Source organism: Anoplopoma fimbria, chromosome 15 (assembly GCF_027596085.1).
Source record: "Anoplopoma fimbria isolate UVic2021 breed Golden Eagle Sablefish chromosome 15, Afim_UVic_2022, whole genome shotgun sequence".
Lineage (NCBI taxonomy): Eukaryota > Metazoa > Chordata > Actinopteri > Perciformes > Anoplopomatidae > Anoplopoma > Anoplopoma fimbria.
The window spans coordinates 23467613-23483246 of NC_072463.1; the positions used below are offsets into that span (position 1 = coordinate 23467613).

General features: G+C 41.4%; 1 protein-coding gene across 3 annotated transcripts in view; it reads right to left on the reverse strand.

Annotated features, from left to right (window-relative positions):
- rcan3 (regulator of calcineurin 3) overlaps positions 1 to 15634 on the reverse strand; it is a 42577-nt gene that overhangs the window by 8887 nt on the left and 18056 nt on the right. The window contains exon 1 of one of the 3 annotated variants that reach the window (XM_054613937.1): positions 14967 to 15053. The exons of the other annotated variants lie outside the window; for them this stretch is intronic. Within the exon in view, the coding sequence (XP_054469912.1) occupies positions 14967 to 15053 (87 nt within the window). Of the gene's footprint in view, positions 1 to 14966; positions 15054 to 15634 lie in introns of those variants that run through there. 3 annotated transcript variants of the gene reach the window in all.

Sequence of the window (15634 nt, forward strand, 5' to 3'; positions counted from 1 at the left end):
TAATGCGTGCCAGTGCTTGTCTCAATAGATTTTCAGTGGGAAACACACGGCTGAAATATTCCCACATCACGCCTGTGTTCGGCTGACACAGCACCTCTCACCAGGATGGAAAGGGTGCACGTTAGCTGGAGGAACACACAGGCGGCATGTCGGCTGTGAGATCTGCCTCAGCACATTAGTGACAGCTTAGTGATGGCTGACACCAGGTACCTGGGAACTCAGCACACACTGTGTGTCCTTTGGATGAATCCATAAAAAAAAAATCTTGCACATATACTGTACATCTGGTTTTAACAATTAGTGGCATTGAATGCACAGTCATGACATCATTTAATTCCTATATCCATCACAACAATCCTGGACATAACCTGTGCACTGCTATAGGACTTTATTTTCACGATTAAGTGTTTTGTCCCTTTTTCTAGTTTGGTCAATCAATTGGTCCGTAAAACAGAGTTGCTGTTTTTCGTAATAAAATATTCAGTTTTACTTTTACCTGAGAAGCTGTAACCATCAAATATTTGCTTCGATTTTAACGATGAATTGATTAATCGACTAATCGTTTAACACTATATTACGATACGTAACTTCGGGACTGGAAAGTAAAGTGAGCACTAAATGTAAAAAAATAAAATTAAAATGGAGATGCAATGTAAGAATGTAGCTGTATATTATCATTCTGTGCATCTCCTAATGACATACATCACCTTTTAACACATACAAATATATGTGTTTTACTACTGCTAAGAAATAAATCCCAAACAGATGTAACACTATTTGTCTTTAGTGATCAGGAAACTACTGAATAACTTTTTGAAGCTCATGACATTAGTTGTAATACGATGAACAATGAATCATTATAGTACCACTACTTTACAGTCCTTGATGGATGTCTATTAAACTAGTACTTCATAGCAATGGTTTTTATGAGAATACACTCCCAAGTACAGGAAGTCTTCTGCATCTCTGAAATCACATCACCACCGTGTCTGACACATGCAGAGTTGTAAATGACAGTGCAAGCTGTGAAACACAGTTATGCTGCAGTGTGGTGTACACTGTGGAAAAATTATTAGCATTTCAACAATAAGCAGATTAATTTACTCATAATCTTCCCTGCTTCCCTTCTTGTTTTATTTCCACTTCTTCTCCCCATGTAAGTGCATCTGGTTTTCCCTTTGCTAAACGCCTCGGGTTGGCTGGATAAACTTCAGAGCTGACTTCACCTCCAGGCTCCCTAATACCATTTTTAGTCAGGTTTCTAGTTCGCCATAAAAGGTGCATTCTAGAGAAGCATAGAAAAAGAGGTCAAGTCAGGAATGTGTGACTACCTTTTATGTGTTTTGAGGAGAATTACCGACCAACTTAGCAATTAGAATGCTGCATCCCGAGAGAGTGTGACTCACAACAACACAGGGACGGCCAAGTGTTAAGTTTGCTCATTAACCAAATCTTCTTCCCTTTAAATTGTGTTGAAACAGAAGAAGTAATGTGTCAGAATCTTGTATTAAAGAGGTTAAAGGGTCACCCTCTGCAAAACCAGATTACTGTTTAAATCAGTCTCTTATGATTTGCCTAATTCTATGGATTCAAAATACAACTTCACAGAAGCATATCTTTAGTACAAAGAAACATGTACAAAAATGTAAGCCTCCCTGTGTTCAAAGGCTAGATGCAAAAGACAATTTATCGGGATTTTTTTTTAACTTTTACTTCTGAAAGGATGCTGATGAGAACTGTTAATGGGAACCAAATCAGTAAAATTGTGGGCTGTAACACCAAAACAATTCGCTAAAAATGCTATAAAAAGGTCCATAGAGTTGAGACACCTGCCACTGCTAGTATAAAAATATTAATTAGTGAAGATGTAAGGAACTGGGGTAAATAATCAGCAAATGTATCCATCTAGAATCTACCGCCTACTTAGATTTGAAAGCATTCAACCAGCTATTGTTTGCATTCAAATTCCTCTGATTCAGGCTTAATTGCAATTAGCTTGAGAATGACAACAAGGCACTTGTTTGGCCCCTTCTGCAGAGCCCACTTAAGCCCTTGTTCAAACTGTGAATTTTCCATGAGCCTTAGCCAGCTACTATGACTCACATGTCATCAAACTCCATGTGTGACACCCAATAAGGTGGTCTTGGTCATACACACACAACACACACACACACACACAGCAGGTATTTCCTTAACCTAAATTTATGTTTTGGCATGAGGAGAGATGTGTGAAATCTCTGAGATCAAGTTCCATAATAGCACGTACTGTCTGTTTTTAACCACTGATGCTGATACATCTACGGCCGTTTGGAGTGTAATAAGTGAGCGTGCTCATAACTAATTTATGTGGCCTCTATGAGCGGACATCCTGAGGGAATGCGAGGAGGAAGAGGAGGGGGAACGAGGAAGAGGAGAGGGGTGTTGGGTTACAGCGGCCTCAAAAGTGGCCTGCTCATCTGCCATAGCAATGTTCCCTCGGTAACCCACTGCCTTTGTTCTGTGTGTGCACGTTTGCAATGTGCACAATGTGTTCAGGACTCTTAGCTGTGTTTTCCACAATTAGTTAGCTGGTATTGCTGTATTTTACACACACACACACACACACACACACACACACACACACACACACACACACACACACACACACACACACACACACACACACACACACACACACACACACACACACACACACACACACACACACACACACACACACAGGGCATGTCTGCATGGTAAAGTAATGTCACAGTTAGCACCATTAGGATCTAAGCACAACTGAAGGACGACTGTCCGCCTGTCAGCAGAGATAGACCGGTTTTAACCGCACAAACACAGACACACACACACACAAATACACAGCATGATCCAGCACCTGCTACTACTGTATTTGCAGTGACTGAGAGGAGAAAGGAACAGAATGTTCTTGTTTATTCTCAACAAGGCCAATAACAACATCTATTGAAGCAGCTGGACAAGAATATTAATCTCACATACAGTAACCGGCAAAACTCATTTTTAAACCTAACATCACCCTCATGGTTCCATCTCCCATTAAAGTCTATGTTTTACTCACGAGTTTGTTTATCCAACAAGAAAAATCTGATGTGTTTATGTTGGAAACGGTGGAGATGAGTAGGTGTGAAGTCACAGCTCTCAAATAGACCACTATTTGGCTTGATTGAAAAGGCAAGTGCTGTCGTTATTGCATCTTCATATCACCTTTACATAACATTCATGGTGAATTCAACAGGAAAAAATCTCTTCCTCTCCTGTCCTGGATTGTCTCTTTGTATCGGGCATGCTGCTGCACAACTGAGAAACCCAGGGGGACCGTTTTAACAAATTTGCAACATGCAAATAGTCACCTGTAACATGAATCTGCTTTTCCTCTCACGTTCATTTTCACACATTTCACTTATCAGATCAATCTCTATTCTTGCGTCCCATTTATAAGAATGCCATTATCACGTAGAACTCAATTAATACAAATTTGTGCAACCATTTTTAAATGGGGCGCAGAGCTAAAACATTTATTTAGACAAAGAGGCCCCCTTAAAGATAATAAAAGCTAAGAAAATGACATTTCATGTTGCACCAGAAGAGAAATATTCTTAAGGCTCCGAGTTTAAAATTTCTACAGATTTTCATCATCATTTTTTTTCCTTTATTTTATTTCTCCATAAGGGACAACTAAAAAGCTGTTTCCTGCTGCCAGAGTATAACTATCAACACAGTTTACAGTAAACAAAATCCTCTTGGGAGAAAATATAAAATGAGCTGCTGCCAATGTACCACAAAATAAAGAGTTTACTACAGTGCTTGAACTGCAAATTGTATTTCTAAATGATCATGTGTATTATGTAGTAAGAGCCATGACTATACTGTTAAATAGAAGTTGAACATTCCCTCAGGTAACTGTTGCCTCATGTCTTGAAGGGGGATAAAAAATATTGATAGGTGGGAGAACACGGCACACAAAAAAAGTCCCAAAATAGACAGAAAGCAATCAAGCACAGTAACAATCCAATGTGGAGTGGTGTAAAGCTTACTGGTGAACTGAAGGATGAACTGAAGGATGAACCCTGCAGCCACGGCCGAAGTGGCTGCAGGGTTCATCCTTCAGCTGATTGCCTTTTGGGTAATGAGGCAGTTATGTTCCTGACGGTAATGGAAAGGCTGTTATGATGGTGGCAACAGGACATGACTGCGGGCAAAACCCACGTTCAGGGGCACAGGGAGGCAGCAAACGCAGAACCAGCAAGTGGTCCTGACATACAATCAACCAAACAAAAGATCAGTCAGCTTAGGGATGATGCGCAGGTTTATCGAACGTTGTCAACAGGGTTTCATCAGGGGCAAAGTCAGGAAGCAGAACGATAAACAGCAGTGATTGACAGAGCGGTGCAGAGGCAAACAGGGTACAGGAGATAAGATAAAGCTGAGGAATTTAAATGTATTTACAGTTTATCTACTTCACACCTCTTCAAGGTAATGAATCAGTCAAGTGGCGGCGTTTGGTGTAACCCTGTGACAGATGACTGTGACTTAAGTGTTTTCCCATCTTATGTAAAGGAAGGATTACATTTCTTCACTGTGTAGGGATCGCTTACAATTAGCAGAGCTTCAGGTCCATCCTGTTCTGTCTGCACGGTAAACACAATGAAGGATAAACACGCACTGAAGACCGAAAACGTCCACACAAATACCAGATTCTGACTGTATTCTCAGTGAATTGTGTTCAAACTGTGACTTTCCAGCATGCTGTCGACTTTCATTGTTGTCTTTTGTCAACTGATTGTGCAGTTTAGGCAGCTAAGTAAGGCTCACATATTCAGTTTGTTCTCTGTCAGTGGTGAGACATCATCTGAAACACACCGACATATCCCATCATTCCTTTGATCAGCCATGTGACTGAAAATACACTAAACATACGCAAAAAGGCAACAAAAGAATCAGCCCGATTTTAATTTCAAATTAAAGCTTTTGTATTGTTGGACTGGCATTGGACAGCTAAATGTGGAGAACAAAAACAGATTGACAATGAACCAAAAGATGAATAATTTATAAACTTGAAAAATTTGTTTTCTTAGTCTCTATGATAGTAAACTGAATAGTTTGGGGTTTTGGACTGTTGTTTGGACAAAACAAGCAGTTTAAAGATGTTAGCATTGGTTCTGGTAAAACGTGATGGACATTTTTAACCGTTTTCCGGGATTTCATAGACTAAATGATTAACCATTATCTCTATTTCAAAGAGAATAATAAGGATATTAATAAGAAATGAAAATAACCATTGGTTGCAGCCCTAATTCAGTATCTACAAGCATCCTTTTTGTGCGAATCTGCAGCCACACTGGCCGAGTCACAATTTCTCATTTAAGATAGTACAGTATTTAAATTACACGACTGTAATCCACAAGCTAGACCAATTCTATATTGAATTACACCATTTGGCATTTTGGATCGAAATGAAAAGATTAATTGAGCCTAAAAGCGACGTAAAAAAGGGTTATTCCGTGTTTTTTTGGGGCGAACTTGGGCGAATCACTCATCATTCTCTGCGACACGTGCGTGGCTTTAGCACAGTCTAATCCAGACCCTCGTGCTTGAACGGGATTTAGGTGAAAACTAGCAAACTAGGCCACGGAGCCTCGGGGTGAGTCAAGGACAGTGTTATACTAAAAATAGATTACGTTGGAAAAATTAAGAAAATTCATTTTTTAAGTATGTGGACCATCGTTTTTAATTACAGTCCTCCCTAAAGGGCCAAACTGGATCCAGTCTAATGAGGTTGAACAAAGAGAGGCAGATTGTTGAGATAACAGACCCAGCTGGATCATAAACCTCATACCTGCATGCATGTCTGTTCCAGCACATTTTTGCTTATCGCATTCCTTAATTTTCCATTACTGTTCTCTAAAACAGAGCCAACTTTCCATTGAGATTATGTCTGTATGCAGTTACAACTATCACTTGTGACATGAAAACGTATTGTGTTTAAAACACAGCAGACCTTTTGGCTGCCAAAAATTACAACGAACAACGTCGAAAATAAAACAAATATTCAAAATATGTAGATTGTTTCCATTACACTCAGCCCTATACTACAACACAGGATAACATCTCAATGAACCTGTTACTGAGTGGATCAGTGTGTGTTTCAGTTAAATAGGCCCTATTATGCTCAAGTTACAGTTACAACATGTTTACATGCTTTAATGCTCATAATCCGCCTTGTTTTTCTCATAGACATAGCCTAGCAACTACCTCTTGTACAGTTCTGTAGCAGTTTAACGTACATTGCTACATTCATCCTTTCGTCAGATCTGTGACCAAGCAAATATTGGCTGGCACCTATTATCAACTTCCAAAATACCATTTCACAAAGCATTATCTATGGTACACTTTTTAATCATAGCAAGTTATCCTTTGTTAATTTTGTTTTCCTGCAATCAGTTTAGTGCCAACTAAGTTAGCCATTATGGTTCATGTCTTAGGCTAATGTTTTTTTCCAATACAAACATTCTAAGTGACAGGTTATTACTGTTGGATTAATGGTTATGTATTTCACTACTTGTACTTGTTGAAAATATCCAGGGGCAGACTGGAGGGAATTAAAAGAGAAAAACAGAGAGTTTCGAGCTAAACACAAACACAGCTGCTAGCTTGTAAGCTAACAACTGTACAGTAAATGTTAAGGTTTACTGTTATGTATTTAACTCCTATGGATTACTGTGTTGTTCTTCCTCTCAGATATGATACTTTTATTCTTCCTAGCATGAGGGACAACGTAACTAATTTGCCAGCCATTCTTTTTTTCACTATCATTACATTTGCAGTCATATACTGTTAACACAGTTTCACAATTTCTTTCTGTAAAAGCTTTAAAGGGCCGTTCCTTAAACCTTTATTATCTCTGTCAGGAGAATTATGTGATCGGTTGCCTGTGTGCACGCGTCTGTGTGTGTGTGTGCGTGCGTGCGCGCGCCCGTGAGTGATTGAGAGTGCACCTCTGTGTCTGTCCACGGCTAAACTCAGATTCTGCTGCAGCTAACTTCATAATACTTTGGGTCCCTAGTAATGGCTGCATGCTCAGGGACCTCTTGTGGTTGCGGTCACCCACACTTTCTCAAAACACCTTTTATTGCATGTTTTACACTGCCATTGACTTCCTGCTGACTCCTCATTCACTACTATTAACCGGCCCTGGCCAGTAGGGGCCGCTAGTGATAACACAGCTGAGATAACATTTGCGGTGTGTTTGGCTGACACATAACGTAATGGACAGTGTGTGTTGCTAACAGCTAACAGAACTATACATACATTGCTGCGTACTTCTCGTCTGCTGCTCTGGAATTCACTTTTGTTTTCTACAGTGTGTGTTTAGCTAATGGCTAATTGAACTACCAGTAGAGACAATGCTGTACCTCGCTGAAACTCAGCCGCTGCAACACGGGCAGACATCTTGGTAAATTAAAAACAAATTGGGGCAAGATTGTATGACTGTCACGCCACTGAGTGCACCTTTCTAGTTGGAAGTGTGTTTGGATTGCTGCACAGCTGAAAAAGTAATACATTGGTATGGTGTTAAAACCAGAAAACCAAGTGACTACTAACTGACTACTATTTTGAAGTTTACTTAAAATCTGCTTACGTATATTTAAAGTGCCTGACATTTTATTGCTTCAGAAGACCTCCAGAGTTATTAAAATAGTTTGGATTATTTACCCTTCTTAATCTGTAATATTAATATGCTTTTTCCATGCATAGCCTACATATTCTCAGTGATGTTACAGCACTGTTGTTGTCCATACTTGGTAATTTGTGGCCAGTGAGGAAACACTGTTACCTACAGTTAACTTGCTGACTCTTTTGGATGAGGTAATGTGTATCAACGGATAAACTCGGATGTTGTGTGTGTGTGTGTGTGTGTGTGTGTGTGTGTGTGTGTGTGTGTGTGTGTGTGTGTGTGTGTGTGTGTGTGTGGTGACACACACACACACACACACAGACAAACACGGCTTCTGTCAAAGCCGCTATTAGTATTAGCATACTAGCAAATCCTCAGTATTACAAAACAACAAAAACAACTTATGATTAATACCTTTGAGTGAATTGTGAGGGCTGCATAAGAGCCGGGGAGGCATGTGAATGGGGCAAGTGTTACTAAAGCGGGATCAATAGCTCAAGCGGGGAGCAGTATCGACAAAGGGTCGACGCAGCGGCGCTAGACTGCGGCTCCCTCGGGGACAGTGTGTCCACGGCGGGGAGACTGAAATCAGTTTACAGCATGAGGAGACACATTAATCCTATTACCACCAATCTGGTAGTTATGGTTTCAATTGAGGCAGGAGCTTTTCCTCGTCAGCAGCACTTAGGCCTCAGTTAAACAAACACGTGCAGACACATTTTCACACACTCTTAACATGCAAGTATGTCCACACAGTCGCCCACGTTGAGTCACACAATTGAGAGGCGACAGTAATTCCAAAGAGTTACACAACATTATATAAGTTGGCGAAAAGATGCTTCAGCTCTTACCTTAGGCCACCACTGCAAGGACAGATGAGCTCTTTCTCTCTACTCACCACTGTCTTACCCTACTGCTCTGTACCATTTTACCCTCTTTATCCATCTGTTGGCGGTGCATCACAACACCAAGCCCTGGTAATAGGCAAGCATTACTGGAGCAAAGCTAGGAGCATGGCTGCACAGCTGGTGAAGTGTAATGCATGTTGTATTTCAGTATATGGATGATTGGATTATATATAATATATCGGCAGTCAAGGAAAGTGAAGTACAATCTCGAGTATTTCCATTTTCTGTAATGTTATACAAGTATTGTACTTTTTATGGCACTGCATATATTTCAAAGCTTTTTTAAATTACTTTTAAGACTACAACTATTAAAAAATATAACTAACAAATAAATGATGTATTATTATATATTAAATTACACAGCAATACATGTCCACATTAGTCCTACCTTTACCAGCTGCAACATTAAGATGATATGTACAACGCATAAATAATAAACTCATGATATATTTTTCTGAAACTGGACTTTTCTTTTCTACACTGGCATTGCTTCTTTTGATAAGTAAGATATCTGAATACTTCTTCCACCACTGACAATAGGTTGAATCTAGCTAAAGATCTCATGTTTTTTTTTTACTATTATTAAAACTGAGAAAAATCTGAAATAATCATGTTATTAGTCATCTCTGCTCGCTGAACTATTAAATATATGGTTGATCAATAGCCAAAATTGTAGTTGATTAATTCTCTGTGGAATGACTATCTGACTAATTGTTTCAGCACTTCTATGTGTTGTTAAAAAAGCAAACACCGCTTTCGAGAACATAATAAAGTTTGTCTTTAGCTTGCAGTGTGCTGTAAACTCAACAGTCTTAAGCCTTATTGTACTCTTCTGAGGTAATTGGTTTGGCATTGCTATTTTAAGCACTAAAACTACCCTGTCTTTCCAGGGCTGTTTGTGTTGGAATGGAAATTGTATTGGAAATTCTGACAGGAAAACAATGTTCGACACGTCATTTCAATAACGAGGCCAATCATTGTGTGATGGTGTTTCCACATCTATTTTCCTTGCCGAGTAAATTGTTGAACCATACATTCCATCGAGAGTCCTTTTTCTTTTGGTTCTAATCTTATCACTTCATAGTCGTGTCGTCTTGGACACATGGTAACCAGATACCCCTTGCAGGAGACTGTTCTTTGTTCTACGTCACCCTAACGGACACAGCGCTAACCTTTAGCTGACACTTGAGCCCCGGCACTTCTCTAAGGTTTCAGGCCAATGTGAGCTGCCCATCTCCACCTGCCTAGTGCCCAGACTGGGGGAGCCGGCACACCTGAGCCCACTGCTCCGGGCCGGGATCGCTCAACCTTGCCAAGATGCCGATCTGGTTTCCTACCGGCACAGAACACGATACCGTCAGCGTCTACATCCATCCCGTCTGTCCTGCCTCTGCTCCTCTGCCTTTTGCCTTCACCTCTACAACTGGTCAGAGTGCATCACAACAATGTTTTGAAATGCCGGCCCTGGATCATATTAAAATTCAGGCCTGATTTATGTTTGATGAGCAGGGAGTGAGAGGACTGTTGTTGTCCTTTCTCTAAATAATACAACACTCCAGAGGGAATGGGTTACTTAATAAATGGCCACCAATAGCAGATCAAGTCAGTTCATTGAGACAGGTAATAAATCTGTCAAGGACTTGCCTAGGATGATACTTTAATTTAATTATAATGTCAACAATGTCACGAATGTCTGCTCTAGAAAACAAACATTTTAATCAATCTGCAGCAAAAGAATCAACAAATATTTTGTTAACTAATTAATCTTGAAGGGATTTTTCAAACAAAAATGAAAAATATAATCTAATATAATCTTCTCAATTGTGAGGATTTTCTGCTTTTCTTCGTTTTATTTTATAGTTAACTGAATATCTTCCGGTTTTAGACTGATGGGCAGAAAGAAAAAGAAAAACAGCAGTTGAAAGGCATATTTCACATTTTTACAAGCCAAATGATAAATCGACAAAGTAATCTGCAGATCAATAAAATTATTCATTTAACCTTTGCCCTTTCCAAAGCCAAACATTGGTGTGAAATATGTCACATCTGATGAGCTAGAACAAATCAGATTAAACGACACAATGACACAATATTTTCTCCCTTCCTTTGTTGCTTTGATGCTCAAAATAACCGTCACAAATTCGAGAGAGTGACAGTACGTTATGTAAGGGTGTACATAAAAAAAAAAAGACAGTGGAAAAAAACAAAAAAACATCACACGGACGTCAGCAAAATGTCTACATCTGCAAATAGCAGATTAGTCATTAAATGTCTCCTCCTTCCTCATTACAATCATAACTTCTGAGACGGTAAAGCCTGAGAACAGACATATGATACGAGGGACAGACAGACAGACATACAGACGGAGGACAGGAGGATGAATGGAAAGTGACCCAGCTGGATGGAAACTTCTCCAGGCGTCCTCAGCGACGAGTTGTGTGTGTTTGCTGACAGAGGTGTTTGTCTCTAGGTCTGTGAGTCCGCTGACTCACTGTTGTGGTTGGAGTGTGTGACTGCTGAGTGTGTGACTGTGTCAGTGTTATACAGTCGTCTGTGTGTGGGAGAGCAGGCTTCAGTTGAAAACAGCTGTCCTGTGTGGCTTGCAATGCAGCCATTCTCTAGTGTTGTGACATGTTTCTCTATTATAGTGTGTGTGAATGGGTTATAATGTCAAAATCCTGCTTTCTCCCAATGCCTCCCAATTAAAAACACATTTAATTCAGTGACAGACTGCAGCCAGAGAGGCACTTATCAAGAGAAAGAGCAGGTTGACAGGCTGATTAATTATTCATGCGTGTATAAAAGAGCTAATAAATGGGCGACCATCACAATGACAAGCGAAGTAAATAAATAAATAAGACGCCGGCATCAAATTGAGCATGCAAGGTAACTGTAAAGGCTTGCGTCACACTCTGTGCTCTGTAATACACTCACTGCCTGCCAAAGTGCTATGACCTTCACCGTGTGTCCTGTGCTATCATCTGCTGATGCCGCTACATTTTCCAGGTAACAATAGTGCCGTGTGACGAACATGCACTTACTACAGCGTCTGCCCACAGCTCTAGCCTCTACTGAACCTCACAGCGACAATAGTCCTTTTGTTTCCTCCAAAATAAATACAAAGCACGTCGGTATGAAAGCCTACTGTACCACCAGCTCTGCCATTATTGCAACAACAACCTGCTCTGTCCACAGCCTCTGTGTTTGGCTCATTAATGATGTAACCAGCTGGCATGGAGCCAAGGCAAGCCATTTCAAGCCATTTCAACCGTGTCAAAACAATGGCTCCAAAACGCCACAGCCAGTCGCACAGCATCCCCTCTGATTAAAATCCCTCCATTCACCTATTTTCTTCATGTCGCCCATTCAAGCCCCTCTGCCACTGCCTTATCGTTCCGTGAAGGGTCTATATATATATATAGCAGCGATCCACATATTAGTTCATCTTAAGTGATTTGCAAGACAACAGGAGCCTTGAGATTACCGTTTCCTCATCTTCAGATTTGGAGGTATTAACAATAAACAGGGGCCTCAGACTGGCTCATGGCTTGTTGAATGATAATAAAAACAAGAGCAGGCTGACAGGGAGGTGAGCTCAATCAGAGGCCTCTCCCCACGTGTCCTGCTTTAATCTGCCCTCTCCCCCGGCGCTCTCCATCACTCCCCGTGTGCCAGAAACCGGGATTAGTGGTGTTCTTTGTGCCATTCGAAAGTCAGCCCTCTGTCTGCTCTTTTAATTGTGCAAAGACCCCGTTTTCTTTGGGTCGAGTCTGGCAGAGGTGGGCTGATAAGAGAGGCTTGACAGGAAGCTTTAGTGAAGACTGCGCCGTGATCAGACTGCCCTGCCCGCGGCTGTGTCAAGCCTGTCTGGGGAAGATGTCTGATCTCAGAGCGCAAAACCAGGTTTCACTAAAATAAATAAATCATGAATAAATGATTAAGCCTGTGTGATCCAACTTCCCCCCTTTGCAACATTATAGCACAAGTGTTGTAAAAGAAGACGCATTCACAGCCATGATCAGAAGTATGAATACAGAAGAAATCCTGCACAATCAACACCTCTGAGGTTTCACAGACAGCTATTTATCTTTCATCCAGAGTCCCTGGGAAATCTTAAAGATTATGACCGCTATGCTATAATTACAGGACAACTGCAGTGTGACACATTGGTGTCTTTCACCTTGACTGGTCTGCAGTGGTTAGAAAGTGTAATGAGATTTGGGAGTAGCAGCTGCTTGGCCTCGCTTGGGGAACGCAGATCACAGGGGGTGAGTCAGAGGCCTGTTTGTTATGTCCATAAATGCAGGATATTTCTCAGTGACATCAAATAACAATCGCATGCCGTTTTTACGTGCCATTCATGCCAAGACATTTCCCATAACCATGCATATCACTCTAGGCGGCTGGCGTAAGGTTAGTAATCATGCGCATGGAGTTGCAAAAAAAGTGATGAAATTTGGCTGACAACGGTGCTGTGGGGATGAGGGTGGGGTGACTGTGTGTTCAAAACCTGCAACTGCTGCTTTTGGATGCAGAAAATAGCTGAATTCAGCCACAATCACAGTGTTTGTATTCCTGAGCTGCACTGTAGCTCGGTTTCATTCTTCCTCCCTTCCTGCGTCTCCCTCCGTCTCTACGGCGATGAGTCAAATCAGACAAGCGATCAGCAGGTGAGGGAATATATTCTGACATGGAATATAAAAGGTTTAGCGGGTGAGCCGAGCTCTGGCAGATCATCTGTGTGGCCTTTTTAAGACCCAAAACTGGCAGGTGTCGGTGCCAGAGGTGGGGTCCCCCAGGCTCACTTTGAACACATTTAAGTGAAACTGCTTTCCTGCTCTGTGACTGACAGGCCGCGTATCCAATACCTGTACCTGCCCTTAGGACAAGTCAATAAAATATGTATTGTTCAAGTCAGCACTGAGTTTACAGCATCCTTAATGTACTTCCAGCTAAGTCTATTTTTACTCACCAAGCCAGATGTAAAGATCCTACATTTCATTAGTATTCCTGTTGGCACCAATCACATCCATTCAGACGATCATGGTTGGATTATTCATACTACATTATGCAAGCATCGACGTGATGATTCACGTGTTTGTGTACACCTCTGACATTTTTCATTGGATCACTGTTTTCGGCATCCAATCAAACCTTGTGCACCTGCAATGCTGCTGGGATAAGGAGCGAGCCGAGATAAAGAGGGTGAGAAGGGGGTCTGTCCACCACTGCGTCTAAAACGGCCTCATTTCTTCCCCTGCATGTGCCTCGAATGGACAATTCAACCCATCGCACCCTCCCATTCAACTTACCTCCCAACACCCCCATTGCTCCAAAACATACACAATGATAATAATAATAATAATAATAATAATAATCAATCCTTTATTAGTCCCACAATGGGGAAATTATTTCTCTGCATTTGACCCATCCCGGAGGAGCAGTGGGCTGCAATGAAGCCTAATGAACCCCAACTTGGGGTTAGGTGTCTTGCTCAAGGACACCTCGGCATGTTGACTGTAGAGGTGTTCGAACCACCAACCTTGTGGTTACGGGACAAGCGCTCTACCTCATGTGCCACAGCCTCCCCTATGATACAACAATTGGTGCATTAAGGATCTTTTTGTTGTTGTTGTTGTTGTCTGTGTGTGTATGTGCGTCCCATTCTTGCCATGTCTACCCACTTTCATCAATTCATTCAAGCGTCAATCAACTGTGCTCGTGCCCGCGACGCGAGACGTGGCGGCTCCCATTGATAAAAAAAAACCCTCGTCTGAGAGACGGGGCTGCATCCCCACGTCACCCAGACATGCATGCACTTAAGAGGGCAAACCGCACAGCGCACAGCGGCACAACCGTGACGACCGAGCGGCTGAAGCCCTTTTTTGCTTTATCGCTTCGCAGGTTTCCATGAATCGTTGCGGTACCTGGACCGTAGTCGCGACACCCACTGCTACTTCCATTATTATTATTAATCACATTACTATCCCTATTTTCACGGCTATAATTCTACTGTAATAATTGCTGCTGTTATTATAAGTAGTCTTATTATATGAATCATTTATGTCATATACATTGAATGTGTTGTATCTCTGTTATGCTGCTCATTCTGTACACATGACATCTATTGCATTCTGTCCATCCTGGGAGAAGGATCCCTCCTCTGTCGTTCTCCCAGAGGTTTCTTCCTTTTTTCTCCCTGTTAAAGGGGTTTTTAGGGGAGTTTTTCCTGTGAATGTGAGGGTTATAAGGACAGAGGATGTCGCATGTGTACAGATTGTAAAGCTCCTCTGAGGCAAATTTGTAATTTGTGATTCTGGGCTATACAAAATAAACTGAATTGAGTGGCAAGGTGAAAACCGTACCTGCATTTTGTCTGAGGTAAACACCTCGATGTCTACTTCGCAGGCGATGATGGTCACCATCTCCAGTTTCATATTTATCGATGGCATTCCCCTTTTCGTGGTTAGGGAGGGAGGGAAGGGGGGGGGGGGGATAAAACCGGAACGGAGTAAAAAAAAAAAAAAAAATGAAAAAGAATCTCCTCCTTCTCTCGAAATAGAAGCGTCTACCTATAAGGCTCTGTACTCCAGGAACTTGAGGTTAAGTCCAGACTGTTCTGTTGTTCAGCTGAGAGAGTTGCTGCTGGACTCCTCACTGCACTGACGCTCTGCTGAGTGATGCTGCAGCAGCCGCACAGTCTCTCTCTCTCTCTCTCTCTCTCTCTCTCTCTCTCTCTCTGTCTCTCTCTCTCCTCCCTCCCTCCCACCCTGGCTCCACATTGACGTCATCACCATCCCCACGTCCGTCGTGTTTTTACGCCACTACAGCGTTTGACGAACCGAACAGGGGGCACTGCAGAATTCACGGTCCGGTTTATTCCGCTTTTTCTTGTGTTTTTTTTTTTTTTTTTTTTTTTTTTTAAATGTTCACCGAGATGCTGGAGGAATAGAATAAAAAAAATAAAAAATAATAATAATAATTAAAAAAAAAAAAAATAAAAATATATATATATTACATTACAGTCATTTAG